A 22069-nucleotide genomic window follows, 5' to 3' on the forward strand; every position below is an offset into this window, starting at 1 on the left:
ATTTCTGGTGTTTGATTCCTACTATATAGAAATATGATTGCTTTTTAACATTATTCTGTTACCTTTTCAAAATCACATATTAGTTTTAGGATTTTTTTGGCAGATCCCCTGGAATTTTCTATGTAGACAACCATGGGATCAGCTAATAAAGTCAGCTTTATATCTTCCTTTTCCATCTGTAGCCCTATTATTTTTTTCTACTGTATTGCATTGGCCAGGACTCTTGGTACGACCTTGAATATGAAGGTCACTATGAAAGTTTTGAAATGGACTATGTATGGTCCTTTATTTCACTTCTAAGAAATACAGTTGACAGTGTCATCTTTTCTGATTCACTCGTGTGAGTTTCAACTTGCTCAGCTATGGTTATGGCTGGGAGGACTTCTTTTGTCTCTATCCATGTGGTACTCAGTCAGTGTCTGCTATGGAGCTGGGAAGAGAGCACTTTCATGCAATGATTTTCTATGATCTTAAAGGGGCAGCACCTGTGGCTCAAGGAGTAGGGCGCTGACCCCATATGCTGAGGGTAGCAGGTTCAAATCCAGCCCCGGCCAAAAAAAAAAAGTGAGTTAAAGGTGACTGGGCATGGTGGGCAGCTTGATCTCATGAGTTGGAGACCAGCCTGAGCAAGAGTGAGACCTCATCTTTACAAAAAAAAAAAGAAAAGAGGCCAGGCATGGTGGCTCACGCCTGTAGTCCCAGCGCTGTGAGAGGCCGAGGCTGGTGGATTGCCTGAGCTCAGAGGTTCAAGACCAGTATGACCAGTAGTGAGCCAGAGTAAGACCCCCGTCTCTACTAACATCAAAGAGCCGGACGTTGTGGTGGGCGTCTGTAATCCCAGCCTGGGGAGGCAACAGGAAAGAGCATTGCCAGAGGAAGAAGAAAATGAAAAACAACAACAACAAAAAAGAGTACTTCAAATGAAGAAGAATGAACAAGCAAGCTGAAATTAAAAAAAGAAAAAGAAAAACTGATGCAAGAGGATCCTTGAGCCCAAGAGTTGAAGGTTGCTGTGAACTATGATGCCATAGCACTCTACCAAGGCGACAGCTTGAGGCTCTGTCAAAAAAAAAAAAAAAAAAGTGGATTAAAAGAGTCTCAAAGCTTTGAGCATTTGCAGTGGGCTTTCGGGGACTTTTCTCCTTCCTGCATGATAGGTTTTTGGGTAGTTTCAAAAATTTAGAAAAGGCTGAATCTCGTTGAAAGATGAGGAAAGGAGTGGGTGTCTGGCGGCCAGTCTGAGGAGTGGGCTGGGGAACACATCGCTGCTGTGGGAAAAATAGTGCAGGAAAACAATCCAGTGACATTTAAGGATGTTGCAGCAACACTACAGATGGGATCTCCAGCAGTGTCCAAAATCCTGCATGCATGAGCAAGTCAGGAAAGTTTCATCCCACTGGATGCCTTGTACATTGACAGAGGAGTAGAAGCTCATTTGTGTTGAACAGTGTGAAGAAATGCTGGTCAGAATCACCAAAACAAGTGTGGATGCATTTCTGACATTATTACTGGTGAGGAAAGCTGGTTCTACCAGTTTGATCCAGAGAATAAGTGTCAGTCAATAGTATGGATTTTTTTTTTCCTAATGAAAATCCACCAACAAAAGTGAAGCACCCCGAAAGTGTTGGAAAGAATATGATGGCAACTTTCTTCTCCAAAAGCAGTCACATTTCAACTGTCCTGGAGGAAAAAAGGGCTGTTACTGCTCAGTGGTACACAACAGTATAACTACCCAAAGTTTTTAGGAAGCTTCAAGAATGGCAGGCAGCCAAGGTCAGGACTGTGGGGGACCATTTTGCACCATAACAATACTTCTGCCCACACAGCCAACATGACCATTCTGTTCCTGAATTCCACAAAAGTTAAACTTATGACTCATTATCCACCCTGTAGTCTTGACCTGGCCCCATGCAATTATGTCTTGTTCCCTACAGTAAAGAATAAGATTCTTCAGCGCCAAAGAAACTGTTCAAGCCTACAAAAGTAAGCTTACAGCACTTAATGAAAACGAGTGGAAAGAATGTTTTCAAAAATGGTTTGTAAGGATGCAAAAGTGCATTGGGGCCGGGCAAAGTGGTTCTGGGAGGCTAAAGCATGTGGATTGCTTGAGCTTACAAGTTCAAGATCAACCTGAGCAAGAGCGAGACCCCCATCTCTAAAAAATAGCCGGGCCCTGTGGCGGGTGCCTGTCATTCCAGCTACTTGGGAGGCTGAGGCAAGAGAATTGCTTAAGCCCAAGTGTTTGAGGTTGCTGTGAGCTATGATGCCACGGCACTCTCGGAGGCAAGAAAATGAGACTCTGTCTCAAAAAAAAAAAAAAAAACAATACAAAGTACATGCAATGTCGTGTCAATTATGTTGAGACAATATAGTAATCAAAACAATTTTACATTTCTTTCTTTCTTTTTTTTTTTTGCAGTTTTTGGCCAGGGTGGTTTGAACCCACCACCTCCGGCATATGGGGCCGGCACCCCACTCCTTTGAGCCACAGGCGCCCCCCCATTTCTTATTTTTGTATATCTCGAAACTTTCATAGTGTCCATCACAGCAGTGGTGAAAGCAAACATTCTTTTTTGGTTGTTCCCAATTCTTCGGTGGAAAGTATTCAGAGTTCCAATATTAAGTATCTTTCTAGATGCCCTTTAGCAATTTAAGGAAATTTCTTTCTATTCCTAGTTTGCTGGATTTTTTTTTTAAACCATGAATGGATCTTCAATTTTATCAAATGCTTTTTCTGCATCTATTAATATGATCATGAAGTATTAGTCTGTTAATATGGTAAGTTTGCTTATTGATTTTTGAATTTTGAATGAACCTTATATTCCCAAGATAAAACCTACTTGGCTGTGATGTATTGTCCTTTTGTCCTTTTCATATGTTGTTGGATTGAATTCGCCAATATTCTGTGAAGGACTGTTGTGCCCATGTTAATGAGAGATATTGATTTATAATGTTCTTTTTCTTGTCGTGTCTAATGGCTTCTGGTATGAAAGTAATGTTGGCATCATAAAATAAAAAGTGTTTCTCCCTCTTCTATTTTCTAGAAGGTTTTTGTTTTTGTTTTTCTTTAGAATTAATATTATTATTATTTATTTTTGTATTTTTTGAGACAGAGTCTCTAGCTGTCGCCCTGGGTAGAGTGCCATGACATCACAGCTCACAGCAACCTCCAACTCCTGGGCTCAAGCGATTCTCCTGCCTCCGCCTCCCAAGTGGCTGGGACTACAGGCGCCTGCCACAATGCCCGGCTATTTTTTGGTTGCAACTGTCATTGTTGTTTGGCGGGCCCAGGCTGGATTCAAACCCGCCAGCTCAGGTGTATGTGGCTGGTGCCTTAGCCGCTTGAGCCACAGGCACCGAGCCTAGAATTCATATTATTTATTCTCTAAATATTTGGTAAAATTCTATGGCAGAACTATCTGGGTGGGAGTTTTTTCTGGAAAATATTTAACTATAAATTCAAATTATTTAATAATTCTAAGATCTCTCATTATTCTTTTCATCTTTAGTGAGTTGTAGTAATTTGTATCTTTCAAGAAACTTGTCCATTCCATGTAACTTATAAAATTTACGGGCATTAATTTTTTGTAATATTATTTAATTTTTTTTTTTTGAGACAGAGTCTCACTTGTTGCCCTCGGTAGAGTGCTATGGCATCACAGCTCACAGCAACCTCCAACTCTTGGGTTTAAGCGATTCTCTTGCCTCAGCCTCTCAAGTAGCTGAGACTACAGGCGCCCACCACAACACCCGCTTATTTTTTGTTGCAGTTGTCATTGTTGTTTAGCAGGCCCGGGCCGGGTTTGAACCCACCTGCCTTGGTGTGTGTGGCCGGTGCCCTAACCACTGAGGTACAAACACTGAGCCCCCATCACACCTTTTACTCAATGATATATTGGAGACCCTAAAGAAAAGTTATAAAGATGACAAAGGAAGGAATTACACTCCTTATTCATAAGCAGTATGACTGGGTATGTAGAGAGCCTAAGAGAACCTACAAATCAGTTGTTGACATAATAAGTGGTGACTTCTACTTCCATCAAGATGGCATAGACTTATTTTCCCCCGGCTCCTCTCTGGTAAATACAACTAAAACCTTCAGAAATAAAATAATAGACATTGTAAGAGGAGTCTGAAAGGTAGAAAGAAGAAGGCAAACTGGCTAGGGCTCTTAGGATTTGAGAAACATCACAGTGGCCCGGCATCTTTAATTTTTTTTTTTTTTTTGAGACAGACTCTCACTGTCACCCTGGGTAGAGTACTGTGGCGTCACAGCTCATAGCAACCTCAAACTCTTGGGGTCAAGTGATCCTTTTGCCTCAGCCTCCCTACTAGTTGGGACTACAAGTGCCCACTGCAACACCCAGTTGATTTTTCTAGTTTTAGTAGAGATGGGGTGCCTACCTGGGTGCCTTCTGCTGCTGGATAGGGGTCCAGGAAGACACTGGGCCTGGACCACCTCCTGTCACTGAGTGAAGAATAGAGAGATGGGCTGGGAGCAGTGGTTCATGCCTATAATCCTGGAACTCTGGGAGGCCGTGGCAGGTGGATTGCTTGAGCTCAGGGCTGTGAGACCAGCTTGAGCAAGAGTGAACCCCCGTCTCTAAAAAAATAGCCAGGCATTGTGGTGGGCACATGTAGTCCCAGCTACTCAAGAGGATCGCTTGAGCCCAAGAGTTTGAGGTTGCTGTGAGCTGTGGTATCACAGCACTCTACGGAGGGTGACCAAGTGACACTCTGTCTCAAAAAAAAAAAAATGTTGAGGATATAATTTAGAAAACACACATAATACCAAAATCCCAGGAAAACCACAACTGGAATGGGAAAAGACCATCAATAGGTGGCAGCACTGAGATGAATTAGATTTTGGAATTATCTAAAGAAGCTATCATAAAAATGCTTCATCGAGGGCGGCACCTGTGGCTCAAGGAGTAGGGCACCGGCCCCATATACCAGAGGTGGCGGGTTCAATCCCAGCCCTGGCCAAAAAAAAAAAAAAAAGACTTGGGTGGCTCCTGTAGCTCAAGCGGCTAAGGCGCCAGCCACATACACCAGAGCTGGTAGGTTCAAACCCAGCCCGGGGCCTGCCAAACAACATGACATCTACAACCAAAAAATAGCCAGGCATTGTGACAGGTGCCTGTAATCCTAGCTACTTGGGAGGCTGAGGCAAGAGAATCCATTATGCCCAGGAGTTTGAGATTGCTGTGAGCTGTGACACCACAGCACTCTACCCAGGGTGACAGCTTGAGGCTCTGTCTCAAAAAAAAAAAAAAAAAAAGCTTCATTGAGCAATTACAAAACCCCTTGAAGCAAAAGGAAAAATAGAAAAATTCACCAAAGAAATATAAAATGTTTTTAAAGAATCACTATAAATGATAAAACAAAAACTCATTGGAAAGGACTCAAAAGCAGAATGAATATGAAAGAGGAAAGAATATGTGAACTTGAAAATAGAACAATAAAAATTACCCGTCAAAAAACAGAGAGAATATCAACTAGGAAAAAGAAAGAAAAACAAACAAGTAAAGAAAGCTAATAAGACCTCAGAGAACCTGCAGGATAATTACAAAATATCTAACATTTTTACTATCAGAATACCAGGAGAGAAGAGTGTAAGGCTGAAAAAATATTTGAAGAAATAATGACCAAACCTCCCCAAATTTAGCAAAGGACAGAAACCTAAAGATCCAAGAAGCTCAACAGAATAAACCCAAATAAATCCCTGCCAAAACACAGCATAATACTTATGATAAAAGAAGGTTCAAAAAACTAAACAAAGAACAAAACCATCTTGGAAGCATCTGAGAAATGGTACTTTTCCTATGAGGAAGCATTGATTAAATCCAATATATTTCTCATTAAAATTACAGAGAAGAAACCATGACACAATAGTTTCCAAGTGCTAAAAGAAAACTCTCAAGAGAATGCTATATCTAGCAAAACTTTTTTTTTTTTTTTTTTGAGACAGAGTTGCCCAGGCTGGAGAGCCATGGTGTCAGTCAGTCTGGTGGCTCACAGCAACCTCAAACTCCTGGGTTCAGGCAATCCTCTTGCCTCAGCCTCTGGAGTAGGCAGGACTACAGGTGTCCACCACAATGCCTGGATAATTTTTCTTTTTTTTATAGAGATGGGGTTTTGCTCTTGCTCAAGCTGATCTGGAACTCATGAGCTCAAGGGATCCTCCTACCTCAGCCTCCCAGAGTGCTAAAGTTACAGGTGTGAGCCATTATGCCTGGTCCAGCAAAACTAGTTTTCAGTAATGAAGAAAAAATAAAAGGTTTTTGGATGAAGGAAAACTAAGAGGCTTTGTCTTCAACATAATTAGCCTTAAGGAATGGTTAAAGGAAGTTCTTCAAACTCCTAATGATAACAGAAGAAGGCTCAAAATCACTTGGCACTCATAGCTAAGTGGTTAGGGTGCCAGTCACATACACCGGGGCTGGCCGGTTTGTACCTGGCCCAGGCCTGCTAAAAAAAAAAAAAAAATAATGACAACTACAACAAAAAATAAATAGCTGGGTGTTGTGGCAGGTGCATGTAGTCCCAGCTACTTGGGAGGCTGAGATAAGAAATATCAAACTTAAGCCCAAATGTAATCAGTAATTACTTTAAATGTAAAAAGTCTAAGTACATGAACCAAAAGACAAGAGATTGGCACAGTGAATAAAATAATATGATCCCACTAAATGCTATCTACAAAAAACTGTACTCCAATTATAACAACACAGATAGGTTGAAAGCAAAAGGATGGAAAAAATATGCCATGTAAATATTAATTTTAAAAAGGCAAGAGACTATTACTCTATTAATACTGAAATTCTTTGCTTCAGAGCAGAGGAAATTGAGAAAAACAAAGGATCATCCTGCCAAGAAGATGTTGCGATCTAAATGTGTACGTACAAAACAACAGAGACTCAAAGTACACGAAACAAAAACCAATAGAGCTGAAAGGTGAAATGGGCAGATCTCCAATTATAGTTAAGGTATTCAAAACCTCATCCTCAACAACTGATAAAACTACTAGAGAGAAAATATGCAAGGATGCAGAAGGACTGAATAAAACCACCAAATCAATAGAACCTAACTGATATTTATAAAACATCCAACAATCACAGTACACAAATTCTTTCCAAACACCCATACTTACCAAAATAGATCATATTCTGGGTAATAAAACAAACCACAGCAAAATTATAATAATTGAAATTATACTATGTATAAGGTATGCTCTCTGACCATAATGGAATAAGCTAGAAATCAAAACAGAAAAATAGGAAATTTTCCAATTGCATGGACATTAAACAACTAACTTTTTTTTTTTTTTAGATAGAGTCTCATTTTATCACCCTTGGTAGAGTGCCGTGGCATCATAGCTCATAGGAACCTCAAACTCCTGGGCTCAAGCGACCTACCTGTCTCAGCCTTCCAGAGTGCTAGGATTACAGGCGTGAGCCACCCCATTCAGCCAAACAACTAACTGCTAAAATAATCTAAAAATAAAATACTATAAATCTTATAAAACATGTACAGGAGCTATGTGCTGAAAAATTTCAAAATACTAGTGAAATAAATCTAAGAAACTCTAACTAAATTGAAAAATATACAATGTTCATGGATTAGAAGACTCAACATAGTCACAAGATGAAGCCAGTCACAATAAACAAAGAAGTCTCAAGGAAAGAAATACATACAATTAAATGAAAGTGAAAAGAAGACACATTAAAATACATGGGACACACCTAAGGCAGAGTCAGAAGAGACATTCATAGAATCTAAAAGCTTACATTAGGAGAGAGGAAAGTTATCAAATCAATAATCTAATCTCCTGCCCAAGAGAGTAGTAAAATAAGACCAAAATAAACACAAAACAATCAGAAGAAAAGAAAAAATAAAGATAAAAGCAGAGGTAATAAATTGAACAAGAGAAACACAATAAAGAAAAATCAATGAAACAACAAAAAACCCAACCCTTTCAAAAGATCAACAAAATTAATAAACGTCTAGAAAGACTGACAAAGATTAAAAAGGGAAAGCACAAATCACCAATGACCTTCAGCCTTCAAATGATAATAATACTATGGACAACTCTATGCTCACAAATTTTTATTATTTTTATTTATTTATTTATTTTTAAACTTTATTTTATTTTATTTATTTATTTATTTATTTTTTGCAGTTTTGGCCGGGGCTGGATTTGAACATGCCACCTCCAGCATATGGGGCCAGCCACAGGCGCCACCCTATTATTTTTACTTTTTTATGCTCACAAATCTGATAGCTTAGAAGAAACCATAAACTATAAAAACTCAACCAACATAGGGTGGCTCCTGTGGCTCAAAGAAGTAGGGTGCTGGCCCCATATGCTGGAGGTGGTGGGTTCAAACCCAGCCCCAGGTAAAAAATGCAAAAAAAAAAAAAAATTCAACCAATATAAAATAGGTAATCTGTATAGTCATTATAGAAATTAAACTTGTAATTTTAAAACTCTGGAAAAGAAATCTCTAGACCCAGATAGTTTCACAAGAGAATTCTACCAAACATTTAAAGCATTAGCATGAATTTCATGCAACCTTTTTTAGAAAATGGAAGAGAAAACACCCCCCAACTCATTTTATGAGGCCAGTGTTACCCTAGACACCAAAACCAAAGACATTACAAAAAAAAAAACAGAGGGGGAAAATCAGGATGAGGAGAAAGAAAATCAGACAGTGTCTCTCATGAACATAGATTCAAAAATCCTCAAAAATATTAGCAAATCCAATCCAACATTGTGAAAAAATAAATATATACCATAACCAAGTGAAATTTATTCCAGATACCAAGGCTGGTTCAATATTCAAAAATAAAAAGGTACAGAAGAAAAATTATATAATCATGTCAACAAGGTACAGAAGAAAAATTATATAATCATTTTTTTTTATAATTTTTTTTTTTTTTTGTAGAGACAGAGTCTCACTTTATCACCCTCGGTAGAGTGCCATGGCATCACACAGCTCACAGCAACCTCCAACTCCTGGGCTTAAGTGATTCTCTTGCCTCAGCCTCCCAAGTAGCTGGGACTACAGGCGCCCGCCACAACGCCCAGCTATTTTTTGGTTTGCAGTTCAGCCGGGGCCGGGTTTGAACCTGCCACCCTCGGTATATGGGGCCGGCACCCTACCGACTGAGCCACAGGTGCCACCCTATATAATCATTTTAATTTGACAAGGAGAAGCATTTGGCAATACCCAACATCCATTTATAGCAAAAACTTTCAGCAAACTAGAAATAGATGGGAACTTCCCTAACCTGATAAAGTAGCATCTACTAAAAAACTACAGTTAATATCATTCTTAATGGTGAAGGAATGAATATTTTTCTAATCAGGAACAAGGAAGTGATGTTCACTCTGACTGCTCTTATTCAACATTGTACTAGAAATTCTAGCCAGCTCAGTGAGTCAAGTCTAAGATATAAAAAGTATACTGATTGGAAAGGAATAGAACTGTTCCTATTCAGATGATATGAACATCTTCATAGAAAATCCCAAGGAATTTACAAAAAAAAAAATGCTGGAACAAATAAGTAAGTGAGTTCAGGGTAAGGTTACAGAATGCAAATCAACACACAAAATCAAATGCATTTCTATACAATAACAATAAAGTATAGAATTACGTTTAAAACACAGAATCATTTATAATTGCTCTAAAGAAAAATGAAAATTTTCTAAAGAAAACATGTATGGGATCTATATGCAGAAAATTTTCAAAATACTGGAGAAATAAATCCAAGAAATTGAAAAACATAGTAACTAAATTGAAAAACATACAATGTTCATAGATTAGAAGACTCCAAACAGTCACGAGAAGCAGCCAGTCACAAAACAACCCAAATTGATAAAATGGACTACATTACAATTAAGAAATTTGGCTGAGCAGAGTGGCTCATGCCTGTAATCCCAGTACCCTGGGGAGGCTGAGACAGGAATCCCTTGAGCTCAGGAGTTCAAGACAAGCCTGAGCAAGAGCAAGACCCCATCTCCACTAAAAATAGAAAAATTAGCCAGGTATTATGGTAGGCACCTGTAGTCCCAAGTATTCAGGAGGCTAAGGCAGAAGGATCACTTGAGCCCAGAGGTCTGAGGCTGCTGTGATGTAGGCTGATGCCATGCCACGCTAGCCTGGGCAACAGAGTTAGACTCTGTCTCAAAATAAATTAATTAATTAATTTTAAAAATTAAGAAAATTTTTCATCAAGAAAGTAAAAAACAAATGTCATAAAGTGGGAGAAAATATTTGCAAAACATGTAACCAAAAAATGCTTGTGTTCAGAGTTCATACAGACCAATAAGAAAAAGACAGACAATCCTTTGGAAAGATGGGCAAGCAATTTGAGTAAGTACATTGCAAAAATCTCAAATAACAAGAAAAAGAGATCCAAATGTTCAATAACTATATGAAAATGTGTTCAACCTCATTGATAATTAAGAAAATAAAAAATAAATAAATAAATAAATAAGAAAATACAACAACATGCCAATCCCATGACACTTCTAGAACTTATTAGTGAAGCTATGAAGCAGCCGGAATGGTCAGGTACTGACCATGGAAATTGAAAGGGTGACACTGAATGATAGAAGCCACTTACAAAACAATACAGACACATGATTCCATTTACATAAGATTCAAAAACAAGCTAAATGATCTATTAGAAGCCAGAGTAGTGGCTATCTATGGCAGGTAGGGAGTGCAGAAAGGGATTCTGGGATTCTACAGTGTTCACTTTAAAGATTTGACCTAGGTGGCCCAGTACGCCTATAGTCCTAGCACTCTAGGAGGCCGAGGTGGGTGGATTGCTTGAGCTCACGAGTTCAAGACCAGCCTGAGCAAAAGTGAGACCCCGTCTGTACTAAAAATAGAAAAACTGAGGCAAGAAGATTGCTTGAGCCTGAGTTGGAGGTTGCTGTGAGCTATGACGCTACAGCACTCTACCCAGGGTGACAGCTTGAGACTCTGTCTCAAAAAAAAAGATTTGATCTAGGTGAAGGTTATAAGGGTGTGTTCATTTAGAGATAATATAATGAGCTGTCTCCATTATGGTTTATGTACTTGATTTATTTATGATTTGTAGACTTACTTACATGTGTATTTTATCTCATAAAATATTTTAAAAATATACCTATGAATCACATCAGAATGGATGCCTATAAGGAGGCAACAGGCATAGAAAATGAGTGTAAAAGAAAACAAATAGGTAGGCAGGTGGGTGGGTAGATCTGTGCTAGCAACAGCTCTAGAATTTTGTGCTATCTCCTATGGACGCTAAGTACAGACATTTAAATTCAAATACGGTCTAATCAAAAATTCAGTTCACCCATCACATTAGTCCCATTTCAGGTGCTCGATAGCCACGTGTAGCTACTACCTACCACACTGGACAGCACAAAATATAGAAAAGTTTCATCATCGCCCAGAAGTTGTATTAGACGGGATAGGTGGAGATGGATGAGATCAGAAAGCAGAGGAGAATCTGAGAACCACCCGTGTTAAAGGGATTATTGTAGAAAACAGACCAAAGTCACACAAGATCCAGAAGGTGACATTATGGAAGCCAAGCATCAGATAATTTCAAAGAGGAAGTGTTAATGTCAAATGTTACAGAAAAGGAGCAAAAGAACTAGAATCACATGGCAAATTATAGGTCTTGTGAGAGTTTAGCAGTGTCAGTGCATATGCAAGTCAGATTGTGGGATCCAGAACATAAGAGACCGAAGATAGAAATTGCCAGCAGACCTGAATTTAGCTGGAGAGAGTAAATTCCCTCCAGCTATACCTGGTTTATAAAGGCCAGACAAGCACTGGGATCCCCAGGGATCTGAAATGGCGTGACCAGGGAAGATTCTGCAGGGAGAGGCAGAAAAGCTCAGATACACAAACACATTTGTTTGGGCTCGGAGCAGGGCTGCCAGAGTGGGACTGGTGTGGTTTCTCTGACCATGAAGAAGTGGCCCCAGAGGTTATTTCCGGGGTCACCAGTGGGTTTCTAAGAATCGATATGGCATGCAAGGGTGTGTCATAAAGCACACACACTTAACCCACCCACACATTCCAGATCCTTGGGCTCTGGAAGAAGTGAGAAAGAAGGTCCTAGGGTATTATCAAATGCAGAGTATTAATTTGTGAGATTTCCCACCACCACTCCATTTCTGGAGACTCTTGCGTAGCGATCAACCATGGATTTCAGAGAAGAGAGACTTTTCTTTGGAAACAGCTGAGATAGAGGGCCAGAATCACCCCCTTGAGGGGCACCCTGATTCTTTGCCCCTCACCCCTCATTTCTCTGAGCATCTCAGAATACAGGAGGGGTATCATACACAGAGCATTTTGACATCTCAGTTTGCGATTGCTGTCTCCTCCTGTGGAATTGCAGCTCCCCATCTTCCCAGTCCTTATTTCTCTCAGGGGCCCCTCTGCCCTCTCAGGGACCCAGGCATCTGTCCTCCCAAGGCTCCCCTCCCCTTGGTTCTCCCACCCCTGTTGTTTCTTGTTATTGCTGGTTTTTAATCCAATCTCCTATTTACACACTTCATTTTCCTGGTTGGCTTTCTGTGCCAGTCAACTCTGAGCCCTTGTCTTTCCCTCTGGGAACTTGCCTTGGGTGGGCAGGGAGATGGGTCTGAGCCCCGGGTAGAGCAGAGCTGCCACCCAGCCAGGATTTGTGATAAGAGAGAGGAGGAGTCCTGGGGACAGCAGCTGCCAGGCTGTTGTCAGAGAGGACACTTAGGCTTTGCAGCTGCTATTTCCAAGGGAGACTCCCCAGCAAACAATGAGTCCCCAAGGTAGGGAGGAGGAGAGCAGGACATGGGTCAGGCCAGCCCCAGTCAGTCAGGAGGAGCTGACTCCATCTCAGAGAGGCCACATCACCTTCTGCCTCTTTCTTCTGCTCCCTGAGTGCAGCCCAGACCCCCATCTCTTCTCTCAGGCAAATTCTGGGGTGATGGAGAGGAATAACCTGGCATCCAAAACCTGTTCAGCCAGTCTCTTCTGAGGGCAAAATAACAACAAAAAAGAAACCCCAAACCAAATAATTTTTCAGGAAGTAGAATCTGGGTGTCTGTGTGGAACCAGGAAATGAAGGCCTCACCCTTCACACACAGCCTCAGCCCCAGTGTCTACACTGCTCTCTGGCTTGGGACCGCATCAGAAGAGCCTGCCCCCACCTGCAGTTCTTGAGAATTGAGAAGTGCTTTCCAGGAGATAAAAAAAAAAAAACCAATGTTCCCACCTCACACATGAGGAGCCTGTTGGACTGGGAGTAGAGGTCTTACGTCCCACTTTATGGACCTCAGACCCCTGCCCATCCCACCACCTGTACCTCACTCAGTGGTGCCTGGAAAAAGGATGTGGGTGACTGGTGACCAGGACTTCGCCTGTGAGGACTGGGGACGAGCCAGGACCCGGATATGGGTCCTTCACTGTTGTTCCTGGCAGGAGCCAAAGGAATGAATCTGTCCAGTGAGCCAGCAAACATGACCAAATGGATGCCTCACACCTTCACTCCCCACCCGTGAACCCAGGTTCTCAGCACCCTGCTCCCCACCTGTCTCCATCAGAGACACCACCCATCCAGGACTGAATTTCCCAGTAGGCTCCCAGGGTGCAGCCACCAGCTGTCCTCACACTTTTTTCAGGATACTCACCCCTCCCTTATCCAGGCCATCAGGGCTCCCCATTCCACCTGTCCCTGAGATCAGCAGCCTCCTCCGGGAAGTTGGCACTCTCTGCTTGGCACATGGCTCAGGGTGTGGTCTGAAGGGCCAAGAAACTCCACTATATATCCCAGCCCACAGCCTGACCCTACAGCTCTGGGAACCTGCAGGTAAAGAAGGCTGGGATCCCCTTTGAAGTGGAACAGCAGGTCCCTTACCTTGGCTCTTGCCTTCCCCACTCCACTCCCAGACCCAATGGAGAGCCAGCCTTTCTACACATGCACACACTGCCCCCTGAATCCAGCCTAGTTTGTCCCATCTGCCTGACTTCCCTCCCCACCTCAACCTTCCTGGCAAACAAGTGGTCCTTGTCCTGAGACCAAGGTGTCTATCCTCTCCTGTCTCCAGCAGGGGTAGTAGACCAGCCCCCTATGACCTCCTCTTTTTCTCTATTGCAGGCATGGGTTCCCTGTGGAGATGGTGGACACTCTGGGCCGGAGCAACCCTTGCGTGGGGTAAGTCAGACCAAGACCCCTTCCGTGTCCTTGTTCCAATCTGGGGAACTCTACCTGAGCCAGCCCCTTCCATTCGTTCCCCTCCACAAATCCATTTCCAATATCACCCTAGGCCAACTGAAGAGGCCCTTAGGTTCTGCAGAGAAATATGGTGGAATTCACCCATTCTCATCCTTTTAGGGGGAGAAGGCAGTAAAAACCTTAGTCCCCAAACTCAAGGGTGCAAGAACTGCCACTTTCTTGGTTTTCTGCGACTCAGCTAAAGTTTGATTCTGCTGAGGTGATGGGAAATTTCACAAATATCACTCTTGGAGGGATATGTCCCAGGGATACACTCAGGTCTAGAATCTTAGATAAACCCAAAGTGTTGCCAGAGTAAGGAGTCACTCAAGTCAATCAGTGGACAAGTGGATGAGAGGTCAACAATTTCACTTTTATTTACAGTAAAGCTAGCAATTCTGAAAAACAGTGAGGATGTCTCCCCAAAGAGCTGTTCTTCTGTTTCTCTTTGTTACTTATATAAGTTCACAGTAAAAGTAAACATGAGCAATGTTATTAATCATCATAGTATATATTTGCTCATAGGTTACAAGGTTACCCAATATCCCCCTATCTTAAAGTGGTTATATATTCAAAGCAGTCCTAACTCCAGACTAAATTTACAGTTAGTTACTATTTAGTAAATGTATTACTAAGTGAGCTTTCTACAGTGGGTCCTTGACTAGCACCATGGTCCTTGGAGTGTCCAATTTCCTTTTCCTTCTTTCTTTTTCTTTCTTTCATTTATTTATTTATTTTGAGATAGATTCTCCCTCTGTCACCCTGGGTTGAGTGTTGTGGCATCATCACAGCTCACAGCAACCTCAGACTCTTGGGCTCAAGTGATCCTCTTGCCTCAGCCTCCTGAATAGCTGGGACTATAGGCAGCTCCACAACCCCCACATGATTTTTCTATTTTCAGTAGAGATGGGGTCTCGCTCTTGCTCAAGCTAGTCTCAAATTCCTGAGCTCAAGCAATCCACCTGCCTCGGCCTCCCAGAGTTCTGGGATTATCGGTGTGAGACACTGCACCCAGCCAAAGTGTCCAGTTTCTTAACTACATCTATGACAGAAGGCCTCAGAGGTGAAGGAACAACTCCACATGTTGGCACATAGGCTCATCGGCCTTGCTAGGGCCTGTCCAACAGTGTCCTCCATGTAATGGTCATTTAGGATAACAGTGGCCACCATTATACCGCACTTTTACTATTCATGGGTCCATATCTATGGATCCCTGTTTTTTTGACATGGAAATAATGGCTATGATTACAGTATTAACTTTGGGATTGTAGAGTTTTTTAGTTGGAATTTAACCTAAGGAGCAGAGGGACGGGAAAGCAGACATGTTTTGTGTATAGCAGCATGTTAGAAGGCCTAACAGGAGGACGCCCCACTCTATCCTACTATGGCTATTGCCTTATGTATTTATTTCATGTCAGGCAACCAGGACCACAGTTTTTATAGTTTGCTGTCAATGAATCTTTCTTTCTGAGTTACGTCCTGGCTTGTGTTATTAATAGTTTGTATTTTTTTTGTTTTTTGAGACAGCATCTCAAGCTGTCACCCTGGGTAGAGTGCCGGGGCGTCACCGCACACAGCAACCTCAAATCCTTGGGCTTAAACGATCCTCTTGCCTTATCCTCTCAAGTAGCTGGAACTACAAGCACCCACCACGATGCCCAGCTATTTTTTTGTTGCAGTTGTTTAGAAGGCCTGGGCCAGGTTTAAACCCTCCACCCTCAGTGTATGTGGCTGACATTGTAACCACTGTGCTACGGGTGCCGAGACTGTATTTTCTTTTTAATTAGCTAATTGTTATCTGACAAATTAAAACAACATGTATCTTGAAATTTTGGCATCTATGGTTATGTCTTAATAATAAGTAGTCCAGTGTAGTATGAGTTTTTGTTTTTGTTTTTGTTTTTGAAACAGAGCCTCAAGCTGTCGCCCTGGGTAGAGTGCTGTGGCATCACAGCTCATGGAAACCTCCAACTCCTGGGCTCAAGCGATTTTCCTGCCTCCACCTCCCAAGTAGCTGGGATTTCAGGCACCTGCCACAATGGCTGGCTATTTTGTTTTGGTTGCAGCTGTCATTGTTGTTTGGCGGGCCTGGGCTGGATTCGAACCCACCAGCTCAGGTGTATGTGGCTGGCACCTTAGCCACTTAAGCCACAGGTGCCAAGCCATGTAGTATGAGTTTTTAAGACTATCTCTTTAATTTGTCCTAACTTTGTATTAATAGCACTTATAGCTTGAGAAGTAGCATTTAAGGCTCCTGTCATAGTACAGACCAAGTGACCAATCTCAATATTAAGACCAGTCGTCATACCTGGCGTTACAAAAATGGATAAGGAGACATAATCAGCAGGACTGAACAGGTGTAAGTCACTGTGACAAGTGCCAGGCAGGTGTAACTCTCCGGTATGCCCATTAGGGATACTGAGAAGGTATCGTGGATCTTGTACGCAAGGCAGGAAAGGTGTGAGGCACTCAACAGTGCAGGGCCCAGGAGTACTGTTAGCTGGGACATAGGAGTAAGTTCAGGGTCTACAAAAGAGAAACCATTCCCTTGGCAGCTTCAGATATGTAACAGCGTAAGACAGGGTTGTTGATTATTTGATTACATAAGAGGCTTGATTTGCCAGAAGCTGACAGTTAATGTAACACCCTGTAAAGCTGATATAAGAGTTATTTGGGGTAACTGTCTCTAATTACAAAGAAAACATTTTTTGGACGCTGGTCTTGGTGGCTCACGCCTGTAATCATAGCACTCTGAGAGGGCTAAGAGGGAGGATCACTTGAGCTCAGGAGTTTGAAATCAGCCTGAGCAAGAGTGAGACCCCATCTCTACTAAAAGTAGAAAAACTAGCTGGGCATCATTGTGGGTCCCTGTAGCCCCAGCTACTCAGGAGACTGAGGCAGGAGGATCTCTTAAGCCCAAGAATTTGAGGTTGCTGTGAGCTATGATGATGCCATAGCACTGTAGCCTGAGCAACAAAGTGAGACTGTCTCAAAAAAACAAAAACAAGAAAACATATTTTGGTCTTTTGTTATGGTAACGATCCCTCAATTATATATACATCTGTATTGGTCGTGCTCCTTTTTTTTTTTTTTCTTTTTTTGAGACAGAGTCTCACTATGTTGCCCTGGGTAGAGTGCTATGGCATCACAGCTCACAGCAACCTCAAACTCTTGGGCTCAAGTGATTCTCTTGCCTCAGCCTCCCATTGTAGCTGGGACTACAGGCGTCTGCCACAACACCCAGCTATTTTTGTTTGTTTATTTGTTTAGCAGTCTCAGGCCACGTTTGAACCCACCAGCCCTGATGCATGTGCCCTAACTGCTGAGCTATGGGCACCGAGCCTCAGTCATGTTCTTACTTATGTTTTTAAGGGAGGTTACCTTTTTTCTGAGAGTTTTAGGGGAGTACTTATCCATACTAAATAAGATGTGAATACCTATTTTACATTGTTAAACAAAAATCTGGTGTATTTATTATACTGTGAAATTAATAAGTCTATGTATTTTCATCTTTTTTTTTTTTTTTTTTGAGACAGAGCCTCAAGCTGTGGCTCTGGGTAGAGTGCTGTGATGTCACAGCTCACAGCAACCTCCAACTCTTGGGCTTAAGCCATTCTCTTGCCTCAGCCTCCCAAGTAGCTGGGGTTGCATGCACCCGCCACAACACCCGGCTATTTTTTGGTTGTAGTTGTCACTGTTGTTTGGTGGGCCTGGACTGTATTCAAACCCACTGGATTCAAACCTTCCAACTTCAGTGTATGTGGCTGGTGCCTTAGCTGCTTGAGCTACAGCCACCGAGCCTGTATTTTCATCTTGATAGAAAGTCAGAATGTCTACATTCTGAGAAATTGGTATAGCCCTGCTCATGTCTAATTTAACATTTCCCCTCTGATTTGTAGAGCCCAGGTTTTAGGGAAATGGGCTATTGACCACTCTGACTGCTTCTCAATGAAGAGGGGGGCAGTGTGAGTAATGGGATCTGCAGGGCAGGAGTGGATGTCTTTCCAGAAGGCTGCAGTAAATAGGCGTAGTTGTTTGTAAGCATGGTTGTTTTTATACAGGTGGATATCCGGTAGTTGTAAATGTTGATACCTGATGGTGACCAGCATCTGTAAGCAAATAACCTCTAAATAAGAAGAAATAATTTTGTTACTTAGTGAAAATATAGAGTCTGAAAATTAGAATTAGTCAATGTCTGGTGCTCCTCCCTGACCACATTCTAGTACAAACAGGAGGGGAAAAAGCAGTTTTCAAGTTTTGGAATATAATATGAGTTAAAAGAAGTCATTTGTTAAGAATATGTCCAGCTACTCTAACAGCCAGACACAGCAGTGCCAGTTAAGAAAGAAAAGTGGCTGATGTTTTTAAAAAGTAAAGAGGACCTTTTTTTTTCTTTAGTTCCAAATGAGTAACTGACCTTGGGTCTTGGTCTGAGTGTTGATCTCTTATCTTGAGGACAGCCATAACTTAGCAACCACAGTTTTTAGCAAGTAAAAAGATAGAGAAAAAGTCTAACAAACTTTGTATTTTAATTCTATAGTGGCAGATTGACCCTTTAAGTTCTGAACTTTTTTTTTTTTTTTTTTTTTTTGAGACCAAGTCTCACTCTGTAGCCCTGGGTAGAGTACTGTGGTGTCACAGCTCACAGCAACCTCAAACTCTTGGGCTTAAGCGATTCTCTTGCCTCAGCCTCCCAAGGGGCTGGGACTACAGGCACCCACCACAACGTCCGGCTATTTTTTTTGCAGTTGCCACTGCTATTTTAACTAGCCAGGGCAGGGTTCAAACCCGCTGCCCTCGGTATATGGGGCCGGCGTCCTACCCACTGGGTCACAGGCACCGCCCCCCAAGTTCTGAACTTTTGATGTTATTTATTTGTTAGTTTGAACACATGTATAAAAACAGAAATCTCAGAGGGTTCAAACATAAGTCCCCGCCTCTTGTCCCCCTTCAAAGGCCAGGTTTGGAATTCCACTTGTAGAATCTGAGGTTGCTATACAAACTTTTAGAGTTTATGTCACGTATCAGGGACTGACTGGGAGATGAAGTGCACTGCCAGGGTAGATTGTCCCTCCCTAGTGTCAGGATCTAAGTTAGGAAGGAGTTGGAAGAGACTCCTGGACAGTGAAAACAGTGAGAGTAGGAGTGTAGATCAGAAAGTCCAGGGAGTTTAAACGTCAGCAGGACATAAAGTAAAAAGAAAGCATTGAAATGTGTCTCTTCCCGTGGCTCTCAGGCAAAATTGCACTCCCTGATGGGTGTTAGACAGAGTGTTAGATTCCAGGCCCCCTTCCTTGGGTAAGGAGGGGTCCAATCTCTCAGCTCCCCTTCCGGAGCTGAGGGAAGCACAGAGAAGTATTAGTCATATAAGTCTTATTTCATTCAATTACTAGTTTACAGTGATCATCCTCACCTTGAACTATAACCTTTTTTTCCCAAGTGGCTGACTTTTCTTTTTTTGTTCTCCCAACTATTAGAAGATTTATTTTTTTTGCATCTGTATTATATAAAGAAAAAAACCTGTATATATGGAATTTCATCTAATTTTCTTCATTATTGATGAAATAATTTAAGCTGTAAAATAGTATAATAATTTGGGTGGCGCCTGTGGCTCAGTGAGTAGGGCGCTGGCCCCATAGGCCGAGGGTAGCGGATTCAAACTTGGCCTCGGCCAAACTGCAACCAAAAAATAGCCGGGCATTGTGGTGGGCGCCTGTAGTCCCAGCTGCTTGGGAGGCTGAGGCAAGAGAATCACGTAAGCCCAAAAGCTGGAGGTTGCTGTGAGCTGTGTGACATCATGGCACTCTACGGGCAGCAAAGTAAGACTCTGTCTCTACAAAAAAAAAAATTGTATAATAATTTAAGGAACAATCCAAGAGCATGTTTCTTCGGAGCCCAAAATATACATAGGCCAGCTTTACAATAGAATGTTAATTTCTTTTTAGTCAGAAATTAATATCTATAAGTGCCCCAATGAGACAGAATTCACCCCAACAGGCTTTCCTCCAGGTATATACACATATAAACAGAGACAACATTACATATATAAACATAAATAAAAGCTCGAACATAGGATCTTGTCCTGTTTACCTGATCTTTGACAAAAGAGCTCTAGCTGTAAAATAGTATAGTAATTTAAGGATCCATTTAATAGTTTTTTTTTATTGTTAAGATTATATAAAGGCCAGGCCATGTTACAGTAAAACCTCATCTTTCTCTTAGTCATAGGTGGGTACTCATAAGATGACGAATTAGAAAGAATACGACCCAAAGGGCTATCCTCTGGAAATGACAGCTGAGCCCCCATGGTTGGACTCCGCAGAAAATATAGATGTTTAGACAACCAGACAGGGACATTAACCCCTGTGCACAACGAAACAGGGACTTGGACCCCTCTGTATGACGAGATTGGGACTCGACCTCAACCAGAGGGAACTCGGACCCCGTATGCACAACCAGATGGGGACTCTAACCCCTATGCATGCCTGAATAAAAGTGAAAAGGATCTCTTTATAAATGTGAGGTGATGGCAAGAGCAGGGGGATACCCCACCAGCTATTCCTGGAAAAAAAGATTTCAGCAGTGCTGCACAGAGCCGCAGGGAGGCGCAGCCCAGTCTCGCCCGTCTAGGTGTATGGGCGGGACCTAGGCCCTAGGCATATCTATATTCACCAAGCCACCCGGCCGATGGTACCTTTGTGGTCCCCAAAATATGTTGCTGGATCAAGGAGTCTGTCCATCTGTCACCTAAATCAATCAACAGAAAAGGAGATGAGAGATCAACAATTCTACTTTTATTTACAGAAAAGCCAGCAATTCCAGAGAGCAGCAAGGATATCCCCTGTAAGAGCTATTCTCCTCTCCTGTCTCTCTTTGTTATGTTTATATTTTCATAGTAAAAGCAGCATCAGCAATGTTACTATGCATCATATAACACATTAAACAGATTCCTCCTCACAGGTTACAAGGTTATACGATATCCCCCTATCTTAAAGTGGTTATCTCTTCAAAGCATTCCTACTCCAGACTAAATTTATAGTTAGTAGCTTGGTGCCTGTAGCTCAGCAGCTAGTGTCCAGCCACATACACCTGAGCTAGTGGGTTCGAATCTAGCCTGGCCAACTACAACTGAAAATTAGCCGGGCGTTGTGGCAGGCGCCTGTAGTCCCAGCTACATGGGAGGCTGAGGCAAGAGAATTGCTTAAGCCCAAGAGTTTGAGGCTGCTGTGAGATGTGACACCACGGCACTCTACCAAGGGCGACATAGTGAGACCCTGCCCCCCCCAAAAAAATTTTTAATTAAATAAATAAATAAATAAATGTTATAGTTAGTCACTATTTACTAAGTGTATTACTAAGTGCACTTTGTACAGTGCACTGTACACATACGTTGGCTGACACCATGGTCCTTGGAGTGTTCAGTTTCTTAATTTCATCTATGATGAAAGGACGTGAACGAACACCACTAGATGTTAGCATGTAGGCTCATCTGGCCTCTCCAGGGCTTGTCCAGCAGTGTCCTCTATTTAATGGTTATTTAAGATAACAGTGGCTGCCGTCAAAAGTTCTGGGGGAAAGATGAGATATTAGAGCCCTCTGGACACCAGTCAGCATTTGTCTAGGTTACTTTTGTCCCTGATCCTCTACCCCCCTGGGACACTGAATTATCCTTCAAGGCTCCCCTTATTTGGCAGGTAGTTAGTCCACACCCCCACACTCTCTTCAACATTCCTCAGACTCCTCTCTCTCTTCTCAGCCCTGGGGGATCTCTCTTCCTAGTTGGAATCTTGAGACACCCCTGCAT

The 22069-nt window shown here is 42.1% G+C and overlaps 1 protein-coding gene across 2 annotated transcripts in view; it reads left to right on the plus strand.

Annotated features, from left to right (window-relative positions):
- The first annotated feature begins 14148 nt into the window (after positions 1–14148).
- FCGBP (Fc gamma binding protein) overlaps positions 14149–22069 on the plus strand; it is a 51649-nt gene continuing 43728 nt past the window's right edge. For both annotated transcript variants that reach the window (XM_053604313.1, XM_053604314.1), the window contains exon 1: positions 14149–14205. In XM_053604313.1, the coding sequence (XP_053460288.1) occupies positions 14151–14205 (55 nt within the window). In that variant the 5' untranslated portion in view covers positions 14149–14150. The remainder of the gene's footprint in view (positions 14206–22069) is intronic.

The sequence above is a fragment of the Nycticebus coucang genome, chromosome 10, assembly GCF_027406575.1.
Source record: "Nycticebus coucang isolate mNycCou1 chromosome 10, mNycCou1.pri, whole genome shotgun sequence".
Taxonomy (NCBI): domain Eukaryota; kingdom Metazoa; phylum Chordata; class Mammalia; order Primates; family Lorisidae; genus Nycticebus; species Nycticebus coucang.